The sequence below is a fragment of the Geotrypetes seraphini genome, chromosome 4 (genome assembly GCF_902459505.1).
Source record: "Geotrypetes seraphini chromosome 4, aGeoSer1.1, whole genome shotgun sequence".
Taxonomy (NCBI): domain Eukaryota; kingdom Metazoa; phylum Chordata; class Amphibia; order Gymnophiona; family Dermophiidae; genus Geotrypetes; species Geotrypetes seraphini.
In genome coordinates this window covers 68,091-94,210 of record NC_047087.1, presented here as the reverse complement: position 1 = coordinate 94,210, position 26,120 = coordinate 68,091, and the positions used below count along the sequence as shown (strand labels likewise).

Sequence of the window (26,120 nt, the reverse complement as noted above, 5' to 3'; positions counted from 1 at the left end):
ACCATGATGGAGATGATATGTGGTGTATTGCTGACAGTATTCAATTTACCAGTCAAGATGCCTTCCATTCCCTCCTAAGTTGCACAGTTCCCCCAGTCACAGTATGTGACAATAAAATGATCAACACACTGGAGTTGTCGAACCTTCACCTTCCCACATGTGGGACACATATTGCACAAGTTTGTCCGGCATCGGGCTCTGTTCCCTATACTGGATTTGGCCACTCTTTGTCTCTTGTCACTTGCAGGACACAGACCATACAAGTCTATCTGGCATCAAACTCCGTTCCTTCATGTTGGATTTGGCCACTCTGTCTCTCACCATGTGTGGGAGACAGACCGTACAAGTCTGTCCGGCATCAGGCTCAGCTCCCACTGTTCTTGTCCAAGATAACATCTCAACAACAATGTTGTGTCTCCATCTTCCTTCTATTTAAGCATTGCCTGTGTCTATCCCATGCATTTTTTAATTCGTTCACAGTTTTGGACTCTACCATCTCTCTCGGAAGGGCATTCCAAGCATCTACCATCCTCTTTGTAAAAAACAATTTCCTGACATTACTTTCTGACAACCTCCATTCATGTCCACTGTAAGCTTTTAACTTAGACAAAATTTTAGATAATTTCAATTTTAAATATCTATTTGTACTGTATGTATAATGATTGATTGATGTGAACCGCCTAGAACTCCCCGGTATGGCGATATATAAAAATAAACTATTATTATTAGTTCTACCACCTCTATGTTTCTGAAAGAGGTTTGTTTGAATATTAATACCTTTCAAGTACTTTAAAGGTCTGTATCATATTACCTCTTTTTTTCCAGCATATACATATCTCCAGTCTCTTTTTATACATCCTATGGCGCAAACCTTGTACCATTTTTGTCGCCTTTCTCTGAACCACCTCAAGTACCTTTCTCTGAACCACCTCAAGTGCCAGTTCTGTTCAATATATTTGTGAGCAACATTGCTGAAGGGTTAGAAGGTAAGGTTTGCCTTTTTGCGGATGATACCAAGATTTATAACACGGTGGACACCCCAGAGGGAGTGGAAAACAGAATCTGTAAAAGTTAGAAGAATGGTCTAACGTTTAGGAACTCTGTGAAGAAGTGCAGTGTGACTCCAAGAGCCTTGGGTATGAAGGCCATCGAGGTGGGTTCAAAAAATAAGAAGGGTAAGACCCTACTTTTTCCAACAACACTACAGGATACTAGTGCAGCCAATGATACTGTCACTACTGGACTACAACACAAATAAGAGGCAAGGATCTGCCACAAATCAAACGCAAAACCAAAAAAGCAGATGAATCGAAATAACAGGAGTTGATCAGCCCAAATAAAGTCCAATTTATTAATATCAGTGACCCAACAGGAGGAAGTGATGTCACAGAGAGTAATGGCAGCTTAGCTGCTGAGCTCCTCCGAACCTCGCTACAAAATTAGCTTCTTTTTATGCTGAGTTGGAATTTTGAATCATTTTTCCCTCCTTACTGTGTATGGGATACCCTGGCTCTCATGGCAGGAAAAAAAGGATGGACAGACTTAAAATATTTTGCTTACCAACCCACAGAGGTGGTAGGCTCTCAACTGCCCTTAGAACAGCAGAGGCATGCAGACAACACCATGCCTGGATTGCGGCCTACAATACCTGAAACATGCCCGGCTACGTGTAGCGAATTACAAACCTGAATGGAAGATCTTAAAGACACTATACTCACGATCCAGCACTCCCTACAATTGGATGTGGCAAAAATAAAACAATCATTGGAAGAAATAGGTGCGCACCTCCAAGATTTTGAAGAGCGGGTTATAGATCATGACTCGAATATTGAGGTGTTGCATGCCCATTGTACCCACCTGGAACAAAGGAACAAGGATCTCCTTTGGATCGAAGATAGAGAAAATAGAAGCAGGCGTAACATTCGAACCCAAGGGGGGTGCCTCAGTCATCGACGGACCAAGATGTTTAATCTCTGCTCGCTAATATTTGTCATCGATTTCTTTGGGCAGTGGAGCCTGATGTGAACTTCCATCCTTGGACTTTGAACGCGTTCATCGTGCATTGGGGCCACGCACTGGAAATCAGCCTTGGGATATCGTAGCCTGTTTTTCATGTTACCCTGTAAAAGCACGTATGCTACAGGCAGCTAGGCAAGTGGGCCATAGTACATGGGAAAATTCTAAAGTGAAACTTTTTGCAGACCTTTCAGCTATCACTTTGCAAAAATGTCAAGATTTTTGAGATGTTACCAAGTGCTTAACCTCTGATATAAGTAGCTTTATCCCTTTGGGCTTTCCTTCCAAGTGGCTAACTGGCAACATAAAGTAACAAAAGTGGAGGAAGCCCTGACAGTGCTTCGAGAGGCCCAGCTTTTAACATCTCAAAACGAAGACTCCTTATTGCATCGTGGATCTGAGTCCATGGCCTCTCATCCTACCCAGCACTGGAAAAGCATCCCGCACAGTGGCAAATGCTTGCAATGGCGCTCCGGCACTGAGCTGGGGACCTCAGGGAAGGCTGTTTGAATACTGTTTGTGGTTGCATCACTGAGGGTTTCTTTACTATGGAGGACCTTCAGATTCTCTTCCCTAAATTTGGGGGGACAGTTAATTGCTACTATGTTGAGAAATTGAGTCTTGTTATTTTATTTGATTCTGTGCTTATCTCCACATTCTATCTGGATTGGGTAGTGTGGTTTGGTGACTGGCAGTACCCTGCTGCTCGGGAGCTAAGCTTCTTCACTTTGCCTGAATTATTGAGGGCTTTTTTCTGGAATTGGAAGGGGGGTGGGTTTCTTGTTAGAGACTGGGGATTATAGGGGTATGGGAGGGTGGGGGGGACCGATAGATGGTTTGAATGATATGATGATGGGCTGGTGTGATTGTAGCTTTGGCATGACAGAGGAGATTGAGAGGGGACATGATCAAAACATTCAAGGTACTGAAGGGGATAGACTTAGACATTCTAACAAGATGGCGGACAGTTAAGTCATCTACTGTTCCATCTCCTGATTACTTTTTTGGGTTTTTTTTTCTTTTCTTTTGTCTTATATAATTTTTATTGTTGATTTCTAATTTTTGCTTTTGTCTTTGATATTAGTTTCTTTTTCTGAGTTTCTTTCCCGTTGTTCTATATTTATTTTTTCAAATTACTTACTGTTTTATGATTTGACCGTTGGATCCAGCTCGGCAGTTGAAGGGCCCTGCACTTGTAGTTCGATTGACTTTATGGTGGCAGCTGGGAGAGACCGGACTGAGACCTTGTCCTGATTGAGGTAGTGGAAGACCTGGTCTGAATCCTTTGCTCCGGTGTGCAGATGGCTGCGTGCTGCAATTTGCCCCTATTTGGGAGCGAAAAAGGAGGAGGCGGATCCCGGGCGGGCGGCCGGAAGCTACGATCGAGCAGGGCTCCTGAAGCGAGGGCAGCGCAGATGCCGCACTACTGTCGACAGACTGCAGTTGGAGGAGCTGAAGGGAGCTTTCCGCAAGATCCACTATCCAGATGTGTTTGTTGGACTGTACTGGAACGGTGAGCCTGGATATGACAGGGTCTGGAGTGCAGGTTTGGCTTCAGGACCGGGGAGCCAGGTGGAGGAAACGGGAGAGGACTGGGGTGCAGAGTGGTGCTCCGGGTGTGTCATTGCCTCCTCCACTGGGACTGTGTTTGGTTGTTCCTCTGAGCCCACCTCCTTTTCTGATCACTGTATGGAGGTCGGTGCCTGTGTCGGCAGTGACCAAGCCTCTTGTCATACCGGCTTTTGGCCCTGCTGTCTTAGGCCTACTTGGCCTCACTGGCCTCATCCGGACATCCCTCTTCGGAGGTCCCATTCTGGGTCCCTATTTTTGGCAAATGTCTCAATGCTCTGGAACCTTTCATGTCGATAGCCGCCGTTGCCTATCTGCAAACCACAACCAAAATCTTTCTGAAACACACCGAGAGTCACCTGCCAAGCTTCCAGCGGCGTCAGCACACACCGACAATCAGATCCGGGCGGCTTTCCCGCAGAGGAGAAAATCCTGCAATCACCGTGAGCCTCATCTGGGGCAGCCTCCTTGGAGCGGCTGGGACACGGGCAGTGTGTCTGGGAAGGAATACATGGATAGGAGACCATCGCAGGGGAGAAGACATAGGCATCTTGGGACTGTCAGCCCTTTTTCTGGAAACGTTATCCCTCCTCCTAAACTTACTTACTCCACTTCATCAATGACGCTGAAACCGTGGATTGAAGACAAAGTTTTATTTTTATTTTTCTTTCCAGCTTATGATCTATCTTTAATCTTATCTTGTTTTGCCTTTTGTCTTTGTTTAGTTCTATTTCTATCATTTAAATTTCTCCAGAATTCTACTGTTCAACGGTTCTCCCTTCTACATCTATTCCTTTCTCTCCTCTCTTCTACCTTCCAAAGTATCTAGATCAATGCTGTCTTGTTAAAATGTTTATTTTTATTTTATTTTTCCTCTATCTCTATTTTTCACTTCTCTATTACCCTCCAGGTACTTTAGTTAGATTGTGAGCCTTCGGGACAGTAAGGGAATTTTTCAAGTACCTTTCTTATTTTTAATCTTAATGTATATTTTCTGTAAACCGCTTAGAACCTAACGGATGTAGCGGTATATAAGAAATAAATTACATTACATTACATTACTTAGTAGATAAGGACAGGTTGTTCACCCTCTCCAAGGTAGGGAGAATGAGAGGGCACTCTCTAAAGTTGAAAGGGGATAGATTCCGTACAAATGTAAGGAAGTTCTTCTTCACCCAGAGAGTGGTAGAAAGCTGGAACGCTCTTCCGGAGGCTGTTATAGGGGAAAACACCCTCCAGGTTGGGGTTTGAAGTCAACTTTCCAAAATCTCAACTTCAGCCTTCTCAGAGCCTACAATTCATAGGGGCCCTACTCGACACCATTCACCTCAGGGCATTCCTACCTCAACAAAGACAAGACAACTTGATTCAACTTTGCAATCAGGTTTATCACCTTCATTCCATCTCAGCCAAGTGAATGATGATGCTCTTGGGCCACAAGGCATCCACGGACAATTTGCCAGACTTCACCTCAGGATACTTCAGTGGTCTCTCACTTCTCAATGGTCTCAAGCACTCGATCTACTGCTCCATCACCAACCAATATTGTAAGATCGTATGTTTGACAGTCAACAAAGTCAGATAAATAAAGCTGGCACGTTTCGAACTTTGTTATCATAAGCGTTCCTCCAACCCTGAGGTGTTGACTTATCTGGCTCTTTGGAGGGTATTTCTGCGGTTACCTCTGGTTCTCCAGTGAGGGGGGCGGGTAGGGAGGGGGGACTGTATGAATGGGGAGCATGAGAGGGGTCTGACTGCCTGTTTGACTGCTATGTGTTGGTTGGTACGTGTGTTGTTTCTTGTGTGGGATATTCCTGGGTGGATTGAAACATCTTAAAAACTTTATGGGGCTACAGGGAGAGGTGGGCTGTTTTTGCTATTGGACAGTACTGTGTTTTCTTGGTACATCTTGAACTTTTGTTGCTGCCTGTTATGCCTTTGTACTGATTGCCAGTGTTTGCAATTTTCCTATGTTATTTTGGACCCATGCTTGTTTCTCTTGTGGTCTCCTTAATAAAAATGATGTTCAAATGAAAGCTCATACGAGAGACTGAAAGAGTCTCTCATCACTGCGTGTGATCCAAACTGTGATGGTTTGTAGTGGATGTAATAACTTTGGGAACACCATTTTAACTAATGCTACTCTGCCCATCAAGGAGAGAGGAAGCAAGTGCCATTTATGACAGAGTTCTAATTTTTCCAATTGTGGCAGTGATGTTAGCTTCATACAATTTGCTAGGATCATGATATAGCATAATGCCAAAATATTTCAATTTCCCAGGTATAATACCTATGCCCAGCCATTCACACCAGCTTGTAGAAGTGAAGGCTCCAAGTAACAAAGCCTCTGTCTTATCAAAATTAATTCTAAGTCCAGAGAATTTCTGGTATAGTGTGATGAGGGATATCAGGGAAGGGACATTCTTGTCAGCATGTTTGACATACAACAACATGTCATCAGCAAGCATGCTGATGCGAAACTCCTGGTTGCCCACCCTCAAACCCTCCAGGCCAGGGTTGTGACTGATATGAGTCGCCAGTGGTTCTAGGGACAAAAGCAAAAGAAGCAGAGAGAGAGGACATCCCTGTCTGGTACTACGTTCCAAGAGAAGGATTGGATACTCCCCCATTCACTAGAAGCTGAGAGCGAGGGTTGTGGTATAAGGCAAGCAAAAAAGTCACCCTGTATGCCAAAACGTTCCAGAACCCAAAAAAGATGATTCTAGGAGACCATATCGAAAGCTTTTTCAACGTCCAGGCTAGTAATCAAAGCCTGGTCAGTCGAGGCATGAGGAGACTGCAAAACCACCAACACCTTCATCAATTTCATTGAGGCATGTCTACCCGGCAGGAAATCCACTTGATCTTCATGAATGATGACGAGAGAAAGACATTGAGATGTGCTGCCAAAATACTAGCTAAGATCTTAACATCCTGGTTAAGAAGAGATATCGGTCTATAGGACCCAAGAACATCTAAGGGCCATCCCGGTTTAAGAATAATAATAATGTGGGCCCTATTATGAGAATCACCGGGCGGTGTTTCTGTATGAAGTCCTATAAAATAGGCTTGTAAAGGTAGAAGTACCATGGAGTCCAGAAGTTTATAAAATTCGGGGCCCAGCTCATCAGAGCCAGGTGTTTTAGCTAGTTTGAGTTTTTTGATAGCCTCTTGAATTTCTTCCCCCATGACTGGACAATTAAGGATGGTCTGTTGCTCTTCAGACAACTTGGGCAACTCTAAATTCTGAAAAAAGTTCTCTCTAGCAACAGTCAGCTGGCTGGGCTGAATATAATTCTGCATAGAATTTCACAAACTGTTGCGTAATAGCCTGATGATTGGTATGTACCCTGTCCTACTTATCCTTAATAGATGTAAGATGCCTAGCTTTGGGTGGATGCACTAGATTAGCTAGCATTCATCCCGTTTTGTCTCCCCATTGATGTAGTCTGTATTTATAGCAGTAGACCGGCAGAAGGAGAGGAGAGAGCGGATCGGAGGAGGAGGTGTGCGAGAGGAGAGCGAGGCAGGGAGGCAAAAAAGGGCGCTAGGTGCGCCGGAGCACGAGGGAGACTTCGGGGCAGAGGCGGGACAAGCTCCGCCTACCCCCACTGTGTCAGCAGCTCACGACCGGGCTCCTCCATTAAAGGAGGCAAGCCAACGGGCGCTGCAGCGCTGAACGGCAGGAGAGGAGAGCGAGGCAGGGAGGCGAAAAAGGGCGCTAGGTGCGCCGGAGCACAAGGGAGACTTCGGGGCAGAGGCGGGACAAGCTCCGCCTACCCCCACTGTGTCAGCAGCTTACGACCGGGCTCCTCCATTAAAGGAGGCAAGCCAATGGGCGCTGCAGCACTGACCGGCAGAAGGAAAGGATAGAGCAGATCGGAGGAGGTAGGCGAGAGGAGAGCAAGGCACAGAGGCAAAAAAGGGTGCTAGGTGCACCGGAGCACGAGGGAGACTTCGGGGCAGAGGCGGGACAAGCTCCGCCCACCCCACTGCATCAGCAGCTTGCGACTGGGCTCCTCCATTAAAGGAGGCAAGCCAACGGTGCACAACCGTTTGCCGCGCGGTGAAGGCGAGCAGCAAAGACGCTCGCCTTAGCGAGAGCGCCTTTGCGAAGAGCCTTAAGAAGAGCCTAATCTTTTACCCTATTCTTTAAACTTTCATTCTAAACTCACAGGCAGACACCCTCTCATATACCCTAATCTTTCAAACTCTCACTCTGATCTTTCAATCTCTCACTCTAATCTTTCAAACTCTCACTCTAACTCGCAGACAGTTATTTCTTCTAACTCTAACTTCTAACTCTCTAATACCCTAAGCTTTCAAACTCTCACATTAACTCACAAACAGATATTTCTTCTAACTCTCTAACTTACTTACTATCAGGCAGACCTCAGCTACAACTTGGATATGGCAGGGAGAACGAGAAGCGCCATGTCTGCAATCAAGACCAGCTTTCCAATAACCGAAGGGATCCAGGAAGTGACCAAGGCATGCGTGCAGAAGGAGGAGTACCCAGGACGGTGGTCAGAGGTCTCTGTGCAGACCGAGATCACCCCCCTCCCCCACCAGTTCTCCACAGTCTCTACACAGACAGAGGAGGTCGACCAACTAGACGGAGACATTATGCAGGAACTAATGAGTCTCAGGGAGGAGGTGAAACGCCTGAGGAGCATCCGAGAGGATGAGGCCTACATTGACGGAATCGTCCAGGAGCTGTCCCATATCACCGAGTTAGCCCATGACAGATCCATCCTTGAGAAGCCCAAATCACCAGCTTTGAAACCAACAATTGGGTTACAGGAGATGGCTGGAGACGCTGACTCCTGGCAGCTGGTGACCTCCACGGGCAAGCACAGGAGATTCCCCCCCCCCCCCTTTCAATCTCTTCACCTTCTTCTTCTTTTTCTCACCATCAGGGCAGCTTTCCATCAACCCCACAACTCACCCTGAGGAACAGATTCCAGATCCTACAGGAAGAGGTTGCCGACCAGGAGCAGGAGTAAGTCCAACACATGGCTCCAACTCCGGGGAAAACTGATCGTCTCCCCCCGAAGAAGCGCAGAGTAATAGTCATCGGGGACTCCATGCTGAGGGGTACCGAGGGACCAGTCTGCAGACCAGATATGCAGTCAAGGGAGGTTTGCTGTCTGCCAGCAGCCAGGGTCCGAGATGTCACCGCCTGTCTTGATAGGCTTCTCAAGCCCCAAGATCACTTCCCCATGCTCTTCATCCAAGTCGGCACAAACGACACTGCTAGGAACACCCTGGAGAACATAACTAGAGATTTTTGAGCTCTGGGTGAGAGGCTGAAGCGAACAGGAGCGCAGGTGGTCTTCTCCTCGATCCTCCCAGTTAGAGGCAAGGGAAGTGCCAGGGTTGAGCGTATACTGAGGACTAACGAGTGGCTACAAGGATGGTGCCGGGAGATAAACTTCGGATTCCTGAACCATGGAGAGACGCTGCAAGGACTTCAGGAACCAGACGGACTCCATCTGACCAGTAGAGGTAAGAACGTCTTCGGACATCGACTAGCCCGCCTGCTTCGTAGGGCTTTAAACTAGGTAAGTTGGGGGAGGGTACCCACTCATTTACAAGTGCAGTAAGTAACCATCCTGATGAGGAGAGTCGAAACTCCGATTCTAGGCCCGGGTAAGCACCCTCATTGCGAACAATTCTCTAGGAGTCACACCAACTCAGGTGGGAAACTCCCCTCAGGGACTTAGCGATCACGGGGTATGGAGGGCTTTGTATGTTAAAGCACACAGTATAGGCAATAAAATTCTAGAATTGGAAACCGAAATAATGAATGCCGACCTAGATGTGGTGGCGATATCTGAAACTTGGTTCACGGACTCTCATGGGTGGGATATGGCTATACCGGGTTACAACTTACTTCGTCAAGACAGAGAGGGAAAGTTATGACTTCAAAACCACCAGAATCAAAGATGTCAAGTACACCGGGGAATCCCTCTGGGTGAACCTGGCCAGAGGCAGAGAAAAATGCCTGTATCTGGGTGTAGTATACAGACCTCCAAGACAACTGGAAGACAAAGACTCAGAATTAATTGAGGATATGGAGAATATCACTCTACGGGGAGACGCTGTTCTAGGGGACTTCAACATGCCTGACGCAGATTGGAACACATACTCAGCGACAACAGGAGGCTGTTAACATCCATAAAGGCAGCACGACTCAAACAAATGGTATTGGAGCCCACTAGGGCCCAGGCGATCCTGGACCTGGTACTCACCAACGGGGATAGTGTCTCGGAGGTCTTGGTAGGAGATACGGTAGCCTCCAGCGATCACAACATGATATGGTTCAACCTCAGGAAAGGTTTCCCCAGATCAAACACGAAAACAAAGGTACTCAACTTCAGAGGCACCGACTTCAAAAGCATGGGAAAGTTCGTCAATCGGACACTGCAGAACCAGGCTACGACCGATAATGTGGAGGCTATGTGGTCATCACTGAAATCTACCATACACGAAGCAACAAGCCTCTACATAAAATTAGTAAATAAACGGCGGAAAAACAATAAACCCCAATGGTTCTCCGCAGAGATCTCGTACCTCGTCAAAGAGAAGAAAAAAGGGAAGTAAACTAGAACATATGGCTAGGTCTGCAGCGGTCAAAAAGGCGGTTATGGAGGCCAAACTTCGAGTAGAAGAAACTCTAGCAATGAACATTAAGAAGGAGGACAAATCCTTCTTCAGGTATATTAGAGACAGAAAAAGAAACACAGACAGGATAGTACGCCTTAGAAAACCAGAGGGAACTACGCAGAATCAGATTCCGATAAAGCCGAACTACTGAATGAATACTTCTGCTCGGCCTTCACCTGCGAGGCACCGGGGCACGGTCCACAGTTGCTGGCAAGGCAAAGCGCAGAGGACCCGTATCAGAATTTCGAGTTCACACCCGGTGACGTTTACTGTGAACTGGCAAGACTCAAGGTGAACAAAGCCATGGGACTGGACAATCTACACCCTAGGGTGCTCAGTGAGTTGCATGATGTCCTGGCGTAACCATTAGAAGTGCTCTTCAATCTCTCCCTGAGTATGGGGAGAGTCTCCTTAGACTGGAAAACAGCTAACGTCGTTCCATTGCACAAAAAGGGTTGCAGGGCAGAGGCTGCAAATTACAGACCGGTGAGTCTCACATCAATAGTATCAATAAACTCATGGAAACATTAATCAAACGTAAATTAGATGCAATCCTGGATGAGGAGAATCTACGAGATCCCAGTCAACATGGATTCACCAAGGGTAGGTCCTGCCAATCCAATCTCATCAGCTTCTTTGACTGGGTAACAAGAAGGCTAGACTTGTGAGAATCCCTGGATGTCGTGTACCTAGACTACAGTAAAGCTTTTGATAGCGTCCCACATCGCAGGCTGTTGAGCAAGATGAAATCGATGGGGTTAGGAGAAACAATAACTGCATGGGTCAATAACTGGTTGAGTGGTAGACTTCAGAGGGTGGTAGTTAACGGTACCTTCTCTAAAACATCGGAGGTGACCAGTGGAGTACCGCAGGGTTCAGTCTTAGGCCCGCTACTTTTCAACATATTCATAGGGGACCTAACCCAGGGGCTTCAAGGTAAAATAACATTATTCGCTGACGATGCCAAACTATGTAATATAGTGAGCAACAGCAATCAGCCCAATAGTATGACACAGGACCTGCATTTGTTGGAGCATTGGTCCTCGACCTGGTAGCTGGGCTTCAACGCTAAGAAATGCAAGGTCATGCACCTCAGCAGCAGAAACCCGTGCAGAACTTACACCTTGAATGGTGAGATCTTGGCTAGGACTTCAACAGAACGAGACTTGGGAGTGATCATCAGTGCAGACATGAAAGCTGCTGATCAAGTGGAGAAGTCTTCAGCTAAGGCAAGACAGATGCTAGGTTGCATCTGCAGAAGTTTCATCAGCAGGAAGCCTGAAGTCATAATGCCATTGTACAGAACCATGGTGAGACCTCATTTGGAATACTGTGTGCAGTTCTGGAGGCCACATTACCGGAAAGATGTGCTGAGAGTGGAGTCAGTTCAACGGATGGCCACCAGGATGGTCTCGGGGCTTAAGGACCTCTCGTACGAAGAGAGGCTGAAAAATTTGTGGCTCTACTCTCTCGAAGAACGTAGGGAGAGAGGAGACATGATCGAGACGTTTAAATATATCACCGGCCGTGTAGAGATGGAAGAGGAGATTCTTTTTCTCAAGGGACCCTCGGCCACAAGAGGGCATCCGCTCAAACTCAGGGGTGGGAGATTTCATGGCGACACCAGGAAGTATTTCTTCACCGAGAGAGTGGTTGATCCTTGGAATGAAATCCCGGTGCAGGTAATCGAGGCCAACAGTGTGCTAGATTTTAAGAGCAAATGGGATGCCCATGTGGGATCCCTTAGAGGGTTAAGTTAAGGAGATCGGTCATTAGGAGACTTAGGGGTGGGTCAGTAGAGTGGGCAGACCTGATGGGCTATGGCCCTTATCTGCCGTCTTTTTCTGTTTCTGTTTCTGTCTAGATACTACAATTCTCCCTCTGGTTCTAAAGTTCATTAATTTGGTTCTTTAAGAGACCCATAGCATTCTTAGTCGCAGCATCCAGATGCACCATGTGTATTTTGCACAAGTTATATAATTCCTGAGAAAGCGAGAGTAGTTTCTGATCCCGACGTTTTTTCAGTGCTGCAGAATATGCAAGTATGTGCCCTTTCAAGACTATTTTTGCTGCTTCCCAGTATATAACGGGGCCTATATGGGATCCCTAAGAGGGTGGAGTTAAGGATTGGTCATTAGGAGCATGATCTCCAGGAGTGGGCAGACTTGATGGGCTGTGGCCCTTATCTGCCGTCATTTTTCTATGTTTCTATGTTTTTTACATCCTCCACAGAGTTAGTTTGTACATATTCCTCCCATTTCTTTTTAAAGTAAGTATGAAAGTTAGCATCCGAATAGAGATGGGGAGACATTCTCCAAATGCGATCAGCAGTAGGCAGACTATACTGCAGAGTTAGGCCTAGAAGTGCATGGTCAGACACCATCGGCGCTGTAATATGAGCTGCAGTCAGTTTGGGAAAAAGCGATTCAGAGATAAGGATATAATCTATGCAGTAGTACACTGCGTGGGGATGTGAATAAAATGAGAAGTCACGCTCACCCAGATGCATGGTGTGCCAGGAGTCTAAGAGACCCAGTTCCTTCATAAGAAAGTTCACCCCCATAGCAAAGTGACCTTTCGACTCAGACTTAGCTGGTTTACAGTCTCAAATGGGGTTGGCTACCAGATTAAAGTCCCCTCCCAGTATAAGTGAGTTGGAATCAACCGGGTCCAAAAGACCCACCAAGGATGAAAAAAACCTATAGGAATAATTGGGGGCATAGACATTGCATAGTACTAGGGGATGGCCCCAAAGCTCCCCTATCAAAATAAGATCTCCCGTGTGGATCTGCAATTTGTTAGTGAATATGGAAAAGTATATTCTTATGTATTAGTATAGTTATACCACATTTTCGAGCTGTGTAAGAGGCATAACCCACTTGGCCCATCCAGTCCCGCCTAAGTTTGACATGTTCTGTAGGAGTTAAATGTGTCTCTTGTAAAAATGCTATGTCTCTGTACGCTCTTTCTTGAGGTAGGCCAAGATCTTGGTGTGCTTGATTGGGGAGTGAATCCCATTCACATTAAGAGATTTTACATTCAAGTGAGCCATAGCATGAAACATTACCATGAATCGTAAGCAAAGATATATAAGCTAGTACCCATGCGGGGGTGGGACGACCCAGCCAAATCCCCCCACAACTCAAAATCACTCACTGTCAATAACATGAGGTGAAAGCTTGTAGATACTAGAGCTCTCGGTGTCCAGATATTACACACAAGCAATACAGTCACAACCCAGACACACCCCACCCCCATACACTCCCCACCCCCACCAAGCATTCTATCCCCCTCCCCTGTTGTTGCACGGAAAATCTATGCTAAACCCAGATAATAAAAAAGCAACGTACAGCCCCGGGCTATGCCCGGAGTAGCAATAACACAGTTCTGCATTTGAAACCTTGAACCCCCACCCAGAAAGAAGCCAACTTTAAACAAACAGGGCCTCAGATGAACAGCAAAATGCTTAGAGCAGGAGTGTCCAACCCGTGGCCCACGGGTCACATATGGCCCAACAAAGAGTTTCGTTTGGCCCAGATTCTCCCGCCCTCCCTTCTGTACCTCCCTCTGGCTGATAGTTTTCTGGCCAGCTCCCTTACTGCAGTCGACCGTGGTCAGTGTCTGCTCCTCGTGCACAATCTGTGGTTGTGTCAGAAGCATTCCCTCTGAGATTAAGGAACACTTCTGTTTGCCTCATTTTGGGCTTAAAAAAATGGGAGCATATTATTCCCTTCTGTCACAAACTGCACTGGTTACTGGTGGAGTCCAGAGTATTGTTTAAATTTTCTTACATTTGTTACAAAATAACATTAGACTGAACACCAATTGGTCACCTTTGTTGTTGAATTTACCAGTAACCCCCTCCCACATCTTCCTCGGTGAAGACTGAGGCAAGAATTAATTTAATCTCTCTGCTATGGCATCAAGGGACCACATTAAGAGGTCCCTTGATGGCAATTTTTTCATGTAATCTTAAATAATAAAATGCTAGCCCGCGCATGCGCACTTGCCTCAAGTGTGGTCGGGATGTGGCAAGACAAGTGCGCATGCGCGCCCTTCCCTGCTCTCCACCTCACAATACAGACCGCACCACGCCGACCCTTCACAATGGCAACGGCCCAGCCACAAGCATCGCCGCCGAGCGCACCCGAGGGTAGAGGCAGCCCACACGCACGATGGACAGAGCGCGAGGACGGCTGCCCGACCGCAAACTGTAAATTCAAAATCCTGCCGCGGCTCTGCCCCCGAGGACAGCAGCCCTTCATTGACTGCCGGTGACCTGTTCAGCTACTCTCTAGAAACCTTCCCGCGGTCCCGACTCCAGCAGCACTGTACACACGCTGCTTCGGGGCGTTCTACTGCCCTGATTTACTCTGGCACAGAAGCAGAGCAAATCAGGGCAGTAGAAGGCCCCGATGCAGCGTGTGTACAGTGCTGCAGACGCTGCTGGTGTAGCAGGTTTGTCGGGACCGCGGGAAGGGAAGGGGGGGGCCGGAAAGGAACTAAGGGAGCCAACCAGACCGCGGGAAGAGAAAGGGGGGGGTAGGGTAAATGCTGCTGCTGCACAGGAAAGTAGTGTGGGGGGAGGGAAATAGAGAGGGAGGGAATGCTGGTAATATACATTAAAAAAAAAAACAACTTACTCTGTGAAACTTCAGTTATTACAAAAAAAAATAGGTGACATATGACACCTCCATATACAAACAGAGAGACACACACAGGAAAAAAAAACCCCTTAAAGACAAGGAGCAATAGAGAAAGATTGAAAGAAAGAAAAAAATAAAAGGAGAGAGAGACACAGAAAAAAAAAATCCACATACATCAGCCAAAGAGACAAACACCAAAACAAACACAGGGCAGGGAAGCGCCAAAAAAAAAAGACTTCAGCCGCTCGCCGCTCAATGGGACCAGGCAGGCAGCCACGCGAAGGAGGGCTCAGAATGAAAAAAAGGTAACGTGCAGGGAGAAGCTGGGCCTGCCTGCGGGGAACACAATAAGGGAAGGGGGGGGCCCTTGGAGCAGGCTAGACCGCGGGAATGGAAGGCGGAGGGGCCAAAAGGAACAGGCCACATCGTGGTAAGAGTAGGGAAGGGGGTGGGGGAAAATGCTGCTACTGCTGCACAGGGACCTGGAGGGGGAGGGAAATGCGAGCAGGAAGAGGTGATGATGGACAGGGAGGAAAAAAGGAAGGGAGGCTTATTGCTGGACAGGGGGAACAGGAAGAGGTGATGATGGACACGGGGGGGGAAATGAAGGGAGGCTACTGCTGGACAGGGGGAGCAGGAAGAGGTGATGATGGACACGGGGGGTGGGAAATGAAGGGAGGCCTACTGCTGGACAGGGGGAGCAGGAAGAGGTGCTCATGGACAGGGGGGGAGGTAAAACAAAGGGAGAAGGGCTGCTGCTGGATAAGGGGAGCAGTGAAGGGGTGGTGGTGGACACAGGGGAGGTAAAAAGAAGGGAGAATGGACAGGAAAAAGCAGCTAAGGAGACAGAGAAAGAAATAAAGACAGACACACACATATATTCTAGCACCCGTTAATGTAACGGGCTATAAAGCTAGTAATAATAATAATAACAGTTTATATACCGCAATACCGTTAAGTTCTATGCAGTTTACAAAAGATTAGTGGGGTACAAGTTGAGTTGACGTACAAGTTGAATTAACTTAAGGGATGTGGGAACAATGGGGAGAAAGGGCAAGAGAGGGGAAAGAGGGAAGTGGATCAGCTGTCTAGGTCTTTCAGGAATAGGTGGGTTTTGAGGCGTTTCCTGAATACCTCATAAGTGGTGGGCAATAGGAGTTGTTCTAGGTCTTTACCCCATAAAGCAGCCTGATGTGAGAGAAGATGCTCATGGTGTTTTTTTAGTTTGCATCCTCTAATCGGGGGAAAAACGAAGTGCGAGTGGGAGCTTAGTGTAGTGAAGGTAGAGATAAAGTTTTAATTAGTTTCTTTAGGAAAAAAGGTTGGCTCATTTTCATGGTTCTCCTACTAATGTTTTTCCTGATCGCTCTCGGAGAACTCAGGTGATCTATAGAGAGTTTCTCAAATTGAGACCTAAGGCATTATCCCTGGGTAAGACCTTTTCTTTGAGATTCCCCGGACAATGTTTGGTGAAGTTTCAGGAAAAGGTGTATTTTTCAAGACCCTAAACATGTAGAAAACTTAATTCAAACTTAGGAATCAGCTAAATATGTATCCTTTGATGAGAAGAAACAGTGATTAACATTGCTGATTATACTAGGTAGCTAGATTAGACCAATTTATGATCTTTTCTTGTTGTTGCCTTAAATTATTCTAAATCTGATTGTTTGCGCTCTCCTCTCAATTTCCTTTATTTCTTTAATTCTCCTATTATAGAGAGAGCTTGTATTGTAAGCACTGAATATTTGGGTTTTATATTTCCAGTCTTAAATTTATGGGAATTTTGTTTCATAATGATTGTAAATTTAAAAGATTTACTAAAAGAAAAGAAATATTCAAAGCCCCTAATATCTAAAACTAGTTAACTGGTCATGAACGGCTCCTGGCCAGTTAAATAGTAATATCCAAAACTAGTTGACTGGCCAGGAATGGCTCCTGGCCAGTTAAATAGTATTATCATCAACTACTGTGGATATTCACTGGGAGATAGCTGGCTTTGTGGTTAATGGCTGGTTGCTAACTGGCTATATTGCATGACATAGCCGGCTATATATGGATATTCAGCACTTAACCGACTAGTGTCTAAAATATCTTTAACCACTAAGCACTTAACAGGTTAGCACTGACTATCGGCCTAACTGGTTAAGATGCTGTGGCTAAAAATAAAACCTGATATTCAATGCTGGTTGCCGAAAATGGCCTGGCATTGATTATCCAGGTTGATCAACAGCATCAGACAGACAACGCGCTATCTGGCACTGGCTAAATATTGGCTCAAACGTTATTATGTCATTCTAGCAGTGTATCTAGGGTAAATATTTTGAAAGATATGAATGTTTTCTACGTGCTGCTGAGGCTCTTTGACAGCGGTTCTCAGCTTTTTTCAGTTGAGATGCTCCTGATGGACGACTCACATAGATGAACTTCACAGATATTTGACCCTGGGTTGGAAGGGTCTTTCCTGTCTTCCCTCCTTCCTTACCTTCTGCTCCACCCCAGTTCAACATCTTTCTCTCTTCCTTTCTCCTTCCCCCATTGTCTAGTATCTTTCTCTCCCTCCCCTCTGCCCCATCTTTCCCTCTGGCTTCCTTCCCTTCCATTGTCCAGTCTCGTTCCCTCCCCTCTTCTCATCTTCCATCTCTCTTTCTTTCCCCTCTGACTTCAAGATACAGGATTCCCCCTGCCTCAACCTCTTCCTGTGGCACAGGGTCTAGAAACCCCCCTCCCATTCTCAGTGTGCTTGAAAGTGTTTTCTGTACAGGTCACAGTCAGCCCAGAGAATGCTCTCTGCTGCAAGCCACCTGTGGAAGCAGAAAGTTAGGTCACAAGGAGATGGGGTACAGTAGAGAGCAGACTCTGGGCTTAATGGCAGATGGCCTGTATAAATTGCTGCCAATGACCTGTACAGAAAAATGCTTTAAGATAGATTGGAGGGGTTGTTAATATTCAGGGAGCGTTCTGGACCCGGGGTTGGAGAGGAGGGAGAGAGAAGTTGGACATATGGGGGAGAGGCACTGAGTCCCTAAATGCTCTGGATTCAGTCATTGCCTGGTTGCCTAAATGTCAGTCCTCCTCTGCTTGACAGAGTTTATAATCTATTCAAGACAGGCAAAGTGGACAAATAAGGGATTAGGGAGTGTCTTTTATTATGGGAATGATTGAAGACAAAATGTGTATTGAACAGGTTAATAATAGTTTAAGAGTTAAAAGCAGCATTTAAAAAGTGGCACTCTATAAGCCTGGATTTGAATAGGGCCAGAGACAGACCATAACATAGGGGCAGGGCCAGCTCAATCTATGACCCAGGTGAGACCCTGAGCCAGTGCCTCACCTGGACCAGTGGAAGAGGGAGGCATCAAAGTCCTTTGGCCGGCCCTTCATAGGAGTAATGCTGTTGGGGTAGAAAGGTGTGTAAATGATCTCTTATAGCAGAACAGTATATGCCATGATATGATAGTATGTGCTTTTACCACATGGTTAGAGGGCACATAGAATTCTATCATTCATGCACATGTGTGCTAATACCTTCTTGGCACTGCAGAGGGGCTATGTATGTGATCATGCCTTCATTTAGGTGCATTCTCAGTCATTTGTGCTGATTTTCTGTGAAGAGAAGTAGGTGCCTGTTTTTCTGTATAGAATAGACTTAACATAAGTACGATAAGCAACACCTATTGTGGGTGTCCTGTTTTAAACTGATCTTGTCCTGAATATTTTCATATTAAAACATTTCTAGATAAAGGAATGTTTTATCTCTACCCTGCTGCTTTATTCCTTAACATTCAGCACATACCAGCCAGGTTTCTGGGAGATGATTAAGTTTGCCTGGATTCAGTATGTCAGCATTCTACTTGTTTTCCTCTGGGTGTTTGAAAGAATTAAAATCTTTGTGTTTCAAAATCAGGTATTAACAACAATGCCAGTATCACCAGTTCCCCTAGTGCCTTTGTACAAACAGCACCAGTGTTAAACAAGCTTACAAAGATTTAGTGACTGATACCAAAAAGAAGATGCCTTCTTGACTACACGTGTTTAGATTTTAATAAGGGGTTCTGTCATTGTGGTTTTAGGGAAAATGCAGTGGGTTCTAATTTTCTTGTCTTATTGTCATTCTCTAGCCTCAGTCATATATTGTTTCCAGAAATGCTATTTTGAACATGAGTTGAAAGATGAAGCACAAACTGAATATTTTTCTTTGCAGACATAAACTACTGTTCTTTGTCATGTGTCTTCTTACTGCTTTTCTCAGAAATAAAAAAATTAAAATCTGTCATTAAATTTCTGCTTTCCTCAGGTATGTGTTTGAGTGCATTTAATGAAAAGAGCGGGCTGATGAACACAAGAGGCTTCTTTGTCTGAAGAAGCAAGCTTTTTCCTTTCACTTTGAAATACTTTTAGATTGAGTATTAAAGGATTACAGTTGATATAGCCTGTCTTTAAATGTGACCAATCTTTTGCCAAAAACTGCAAACATACTATTTATTATAACAGATCACACATTTTCTAACCTTTTCTTACATTCCTGTCTATCTTTACCCCCTAATATAAGAACATAAGAATAACCTCACTGGGTCAGATCAATGGTCCATCAAGCCCAGTAGCCCGTTCCACGGTGGCCAATCCAGATCACTAGTACCTGACCAAAACCCAAGGTGTAGCAATATTCCATGCTACCAATACAGGGCAGATAATCAAAACCGGCAAATATCTCTCAAAAAATATTCGAGAGTAGAGTGATCAAAGAACAGGAACAAGAATGAAAAAATAGTCACTCAATATTAGATGGTCAAGTACTTGTAATTGTATACAACTGATAGTGAATCAATTTGCTCAGAGAAATGGAGAACCCAACACTACCACCTCACCGCCCAATCATCGCATAATTCAAAGCACCAGCTGTAAAACTTTTAAAGTAATGCACCATTGTCTTAAGTGTGCCAAGCTACTGTTTTAGTAAAATAACAAACATTAAGTAATTAGTGTGAAACAGCAAACTTATCTTAAACTTGCGGGTTCCGACGTGACATAGACACGTTTCATTCCTGCCTCAGGGAACCGAAGGAGAGTTTATAGAAATACTCAGAGCGTGTGGGCAAAGTTTGACTCTAAAAATACAAAAAGATAAAAGAAGTGTACTTTATTCTTACTCAACCTTAAAAACTCTAATAATTTTGTGAATTATAAATAAATAAATTACGGCTGAGAATGGGACTTACCATATATTTAAAGTGCTTATACCAAATGCACGGCTTCTATCATGTCGGTTATTAGTGAAACTGCCTCCTCACAGCGTGTCAGCTGCTACACTGACACCTTGGAGAGATTTAAAAAAATTTTTACGTCCTTGCGAAGTGACGTAAAGAACAAATCAACCTATAGGGGATCATGTAGATATACTAATGCCAAAAAAGAAATGTGAAAAATGAAATGCAACCTATATATACATCAGGAAGATAGTATTATAGAAAGGCACGCCATTCGATCTCACTATTAAGGCCTTTAGGGTGCAACGTGTCTAACTTAAAGATCCAGCTTTGTTCTTGCGTGTAAAGCCTCGCTTTCAAATTACCCCCCCCCCCCCCCCCGGGGTAGTCGAGGGACTTCCAGAATAGAGTATCGTAATGATGACACTTGGTTATTTTCATGTAACCAATGCTGAGTAAGCGGGGCTTCAAGGACATAGTAATCTTAGATATATGTTCCCCAATACGAAATTTGAAAGCGAGGTTTTATGCACAAGAACAAAGCTGTGAAAACATTCTTTTTCTGAGAGGAGAGAAGTAAAAGACATATCTTTGGGTAAGTGTGCATTATTTTGCTCTGAGCTTTGATAGGTTTGGGGAGAGAAGCTCAATTGTAGGTTCCCTTCTAAAGACAGTTTAGATCTTAAAAGAACAAACTTCTAATAAAATCCTAAGGCTCTCTATATGTGTCTAATATATTCCTAGTAGCTTAATAAGGTTAATTAATTAGCTCAATAACAGACAGTAGTCCAGCAGCAAGAGGGTTGCTATCCAGTCGCAGTGAGTGTCACGTGTATGACTTTCTCCTGGTTGGCGAGAAGTTATATGTGTGTGCTTGATGCAAAGAGCTCCTAGCTCTCAGAGAATGAGTACATTCCCTTGAGGCTAGAATAGCAAACTTGGAGGAGCTGAGCGAGACAGAGAAGTACATAGAGGAGACAAACAGCAATGTTGTAGAGCAGTGTTATTCAACCTTTTGACACCTATGGACCAGCGGAAATAAAATAATTATTTTGTGGACCGGCAGTTGAAGAACACTGGGCTAAGTCATGCCCATCTCCACCCAATCTTCGCCCCAGACCCCGCCCCCATAATAGTACTAATTATAACACCATTTTTTCCATTCATTTTTCATATATACACACACTTAATATAATCATATTAACAACACATAATGGTTAACCACAAAATTAAAATACACAAGCACACTGTATGCTTTTCAACATTCATTCCTACCAGAAAACAGATACCCTATGCAAATGCAGGACCAAAAACTAAAAATACTAATATTTACAAATAAACCCTAAGATGCAAGACTCTGCAAACAGTACAACCCCAAAGGAAAAGAAACAAATGCATTTCTTCCTGAACAGATGTAAATCAATCACTAAATAAAAGCATTCCCCCTACTGTTGTTGTCTCTCTTCCTCCATGCTGTGCCTTGCCTTCTGGACTGCCCTCCGGTGTTATCTTCGGGCCAGTCCATGGTGCGATCAATGCGGCATCTTTGGGCCAGCTCCCTGAGTGCTGCATTGCACAAACCTGTGAGCAGTGGCTCCTCGCACTCATCCCACGCCTTATCTGGAAGCCTTCTCTCTGATGTTGCAATGTCAGAGAGAAGGCTCTGGTTCAGGCGCAGGACACGCGTAGGAGCCTTTTCCCATGGCTTTATGCACTGCAGCACTCAGGGAGCTGGCCCGAAGATGCATTGATCACACCGTGGACTGGTGGCTGAAAAACACTGTCTTCTGCCCGATGGACGTGCCAACCCTGTGGACCGGCAGAAAATTTCTGCAGATCGGCGGTTGAAGAACACTGTTGTAGAGAAGTCCCACCTCCAGTTTGATAGCCCCTGGGCTGCCTTGGAGGAGAGAGGTCTCCTAGAAGGAGAGCATCACCCTGGTGAAGTAGGAAATAATCCTGTAGCTAGGACCCACCCACCAGGGGATGCAATATCCTCTTGCACCAAGGATGTGTCTCCAGGGGCTTAAACATAGAAACATAGAAGATAACATAAGAACATAAGCGTTGCCTCTGCCGGGTCAGACCAGGGGTCCATCGTGCCCGGCAGTCCGCTCCCGTGGCGGCCCCCCAGGTCCATGACCTGAAAGTGTTCCCTACCTAACCTAAAATACCCATACCCTATTCGCTCAATGTCCTGTAAGGTAAACCTCTATCTGTACCCTGTTATTCCCTTTGCTTCCAGGAAATCATCCAGTCCCTTTTTGAACCCCAGAATTGTACTCTGTCCTATCACCTCTCCGGGAAGCACGTTCCAGGTGTCCACCACCCTCTGAGTGAAGAAGAACCTCCTTGCATTCGTTATGAATCTGTCTCCTCTCAGTTTTTCTGAATGACCTCTTGTTTTAGTTGTCCCTGCTAGTCTAAAGAATCTGTCCCTCTCCACCTTCTCTATGCCTTTCATGATTTTATAAGTTTCTATCATGTCCCCTCTCAGTCTCCGCTTCTCCAGGGTAAAGAGCCCCAGCCTGTCCAACCGTTCGGCATATGAAAGGTTCTCCATACCCTTTATCATCCTCGTTGCCCTCCTCTGGACCCTCTCGAGTATTGCCATGTCCTTCTTGAGGTATGGCGACCAGTATTGGACGCAGTATTCCAGATGTGGGCACACCATTGCTCGATACAGTGGCAGGATAACTTCTTTTGTTCTGGTAGTGATACCTTTTTTGATAATGCCCAACATTCTGTTCGCTTTTTTTGAGGCCGCTGCACATTGTGCCGCCTGCTTCATTGTGTTATCCACCAATACCCCCAGATCTTTTTCTTGGCTGCTTCCCCCGAGTACCCTCCCTCCCATCGTATAGCTGTACATGGAGTTCCCCTTCCCTATGTGCAATACCTTACATTTCTCCACATTGAAGCTCATCTGCCATTTTTTTGCCCACTCACTCAGTTTGTTCAGGTCGCTCTGCAGTTCTTTGCATTCCTCAACAGTTCTGGCCCTGCTGGAGAGTTTTGTGTCATCCGCGAACTTGATAACTTCGCACTTTGTCCCCGTTTCTAGATCATTAATAAATATATTGAACAGCAATGGTCCCAGCACTGACCCTTGCGGAACACCACTTGTGACCCCTATCCAGTCAGAGTAGTGCCCCTTTACTCCTACCCTCTGTTTCCTGTCCACCAGCCAATTTTTGATCCATCTGTACACGTTCCCTTCCACCCCGTGACTCCACAGTTTCTTCAGTAAGCGTTCATGGGGCACCTTGTCGAAGGCTTTTTGGAAATCTAGATATATAATGTCTACTGGATCACCTTGGTCCAATTGCTTACTTATCCTCTCAAAGAAATGCAGTAGATTTGTTTGGCATGATCGGCCTTTACAGAAACCATGATGACGGCAGAAAAGGGCTACAGCCCATCAAGTCTGCCCACTCTGCTTACCCACCCCCTGTCTATGCCCTAATGACCCAATTTCCTTATCTTGACCCTCGTAGGGATCCCACATGGGTATCCCATTTATTCTTAAAGTCTGGCGCGCTGTCTGCCTCGATCACCTGCACTGGAAGCTTGTTCCAATGATCAACCACTCTCTCTGTGAAGAAATACTTTCTGGTGTCGCCATGAAATTTTCCGCCCCTGAGTTTGAGCGGGTGCCCTCTTGTGGCCGAGGGTCCCTTGAGAAAGAAAATATCATCTTCCACTTCGACACGTCCCGTGAGGTACTTAAATGTTTCGATCATGTCTCCCCTCTCCCTACGTTCCTCAAGAGTGTAGAGCTGCAATTTGTTCAGTCTCTCTTCGTACGAGAGACCCTTGAGCCCCGAGATCATCCTGGTGGCCGTCCGTTGAACCGATTCAATTCTGCGCACATCTTTACTGTAATGTGGCCTCCAGAATTGCACACAGTACTCCAGATGAGGTCTCACCATGGCCCTGTACAACGGCATTATGACTTCAGGCTTTCAGCTGACGAAACTTCTATTGATACAACCCAATATCTGCCTTGCCTTAGATGAAGCCTTCTCCACTTGATTGGCAGTTTTCATGTCTGCACTGATGATTACTCCTAAATCTCGTTCTGCTGAAGTCCTAGTTAAAGTTTCTCCGTTCAAGAAGTAGGTCCTGCATGGATTTCCGCTTCCGAGGTGCATGACCTTACATTTCTTAGTATTGAAGCCTAGCTGCCAGGTTGAGGACCAACTTTCCAATGTAAGCAGGTCCTGCGCCATATAATTCTGTAAACTGCATTCACTTACTATATTACATAGTTTGGCATCATTGGCGAATAGTGTTATTTTACCTTGAAGCCCTTGAGTCAGATCCCCTATGAATATGTTGAAAAGGAGTGGACCCAGGACCGAGCCCTGCGGCACTCCACTGGTCACCTCCGATGTTTTAGAGAGGGTACCATTAACCACCATCCTCTGAAGTCTGCCACTCAGCCAATCATTGACCCATGCAGTTAGTGTCTCTCCTAACCCCATCGATTCCATCTTGCTTAGCAGCCTGCGGTGTGGGACACTGTCAAAAGCTTTACTGAAGTCCAGGTACATGACGTCCAAAGACTCTCCCAAGTCCAACTTTCTTGTTACCCAGTCAAAGAAGCTGATGAGATTGGATTGGCAGGACCTACCCTTGGTGAATCCATGCTGACTGGGATCCCGAAGATTCCCTTCATTCAAGATCGTGTCCAATTTGCTTTTAATTAGTGTTTCCATGAGTTTGCACACTATTGATGTGAGACTCACCGGACTATAATTTGCAGCCTCTGCCCTGCAACCCTTTTTATGCAGAGGAACGACATTAGCTAATTTCCAGTCCAGGGGAACTTTCCCCTTACTTAGGGAGAGATTGAATAGCTCAGCCAACGGTTTTGCCAGGACATCGCTCAATTCTCTGAGCACTCTTGGGTGCAAATTGTCTGGTCCCATGGCTTTGTTCACCTTGAGTCTTGCCAGTTCACTGTAAACTTCACCTGGTGTGAACTCAAAATTCTGAAACGGGTCTTCTGTGCTTTGTGTTGCCTTCAACTGCGGACCGTGTCCCGGTGCCTCACAGGTGAAGACTGAGCAGAAGTATTCATTCAGTAGTTCGGCTTTATCGGAATCTGCTTCCACGTAACTTCCGTCCGGTCTTCTAAGGCGTACTATCCCGCCTGTGTTCCTTTTTCTGTCACTAATATACCTGAAGAAGGATTTGTCCCCCTTTTTAATGTTTTTTGCCAGAATTTCTTCCACTCGAAGTTTTGCCTCCCTAACTGCCATTTTGACCGCTGTAGACCTGGTCCTATATTCTACTTTTGCCTCTCTTTTCTCCGTGCGCTTGTAGGAGAGAAACGCTTTTTTCTTCTTAATGAGGTGCGAGATCTCCGCGGTGAACCATTGGGGTTTATTGTTTTTTTGTCGTTTATTTACTGATTTTATGAAGCGGCTAGTTGCTTCATGTATGGTTGATTTCAGTGTTAACCACTTAGCTTCTACATCATCGGTCACCGCTTGGTCCTGCAGCGTCTGATGGACGAAATCTCCCATGCGTGCGAAGTCTGTGCCCCGGAAATTGAGTACCTTTGTTTTCATGTTTGATCTAGGGAAGCCTTTCCTTAGGTTGAACCATACTATGTTGTGGTCGCTGGAGGCTAGCGTATCTCCTACTGAGACCTCTGAGACGCTTTCCCCGTTGGTGAGTACCAGGTCGAGGAAAAGTTAGGACAGCGGTTGTAGTTGGTGATTCTATTATTAGGCATGTAGATAGCTGGGTGGCTAGTGGACATGAGGATTGCCTGGTCACTTGCCTGCCTGGTGCGAAGGTGGTGGACCTCAAACATTACATAGATAGGATTTTAGATAGTGCTGGGGAGGAGCCAGCTGTCCTAGTACATGTAGGTACCAATGACAGGATATTGTGAGAGGGAGGTTCTGGAAGCCAAATTTAGGCTCTTAGGTTGAAAGCTGAAATCCAGATCCTCTAGTTGCATTTTCAGAAATGCTCTCAGTTCCATGCGTAGGACTCAAGA

The 26,120-nt window shown here is 45.6% G+C and overlaps 1 protein-coding gene across 4 annotated transcripts in view; it reads left to right on the top strand.

Moving 5' to 3' along the window:
• TMEM231 (transmembrane protein 231) overlaps positions 1 to 19,195 on the top strand; it is a 177,810-nt gene extending 158,615 nt beyond the window's left edge. For all 4 annotated transcript variants that reach the window (XM_033941480.1, XM_033941481.1, XM_033941477.1 and 1 more), the window contains one exon: positions 18,690 to 19,195. In XM_033941480.1, the coding sequence (XP_033797371.1) occupies positions 18,690 to 18,870 (181 nt within the window). In that variant the 3' untranslated portion in view covers positions 18,871 to 19,195. The remainder of the gene's footprint in view (positions 1 to 18,689) is intronic.
• Positions 19,196 to 26,120: the final 6,925 nt, after the last annotated feature.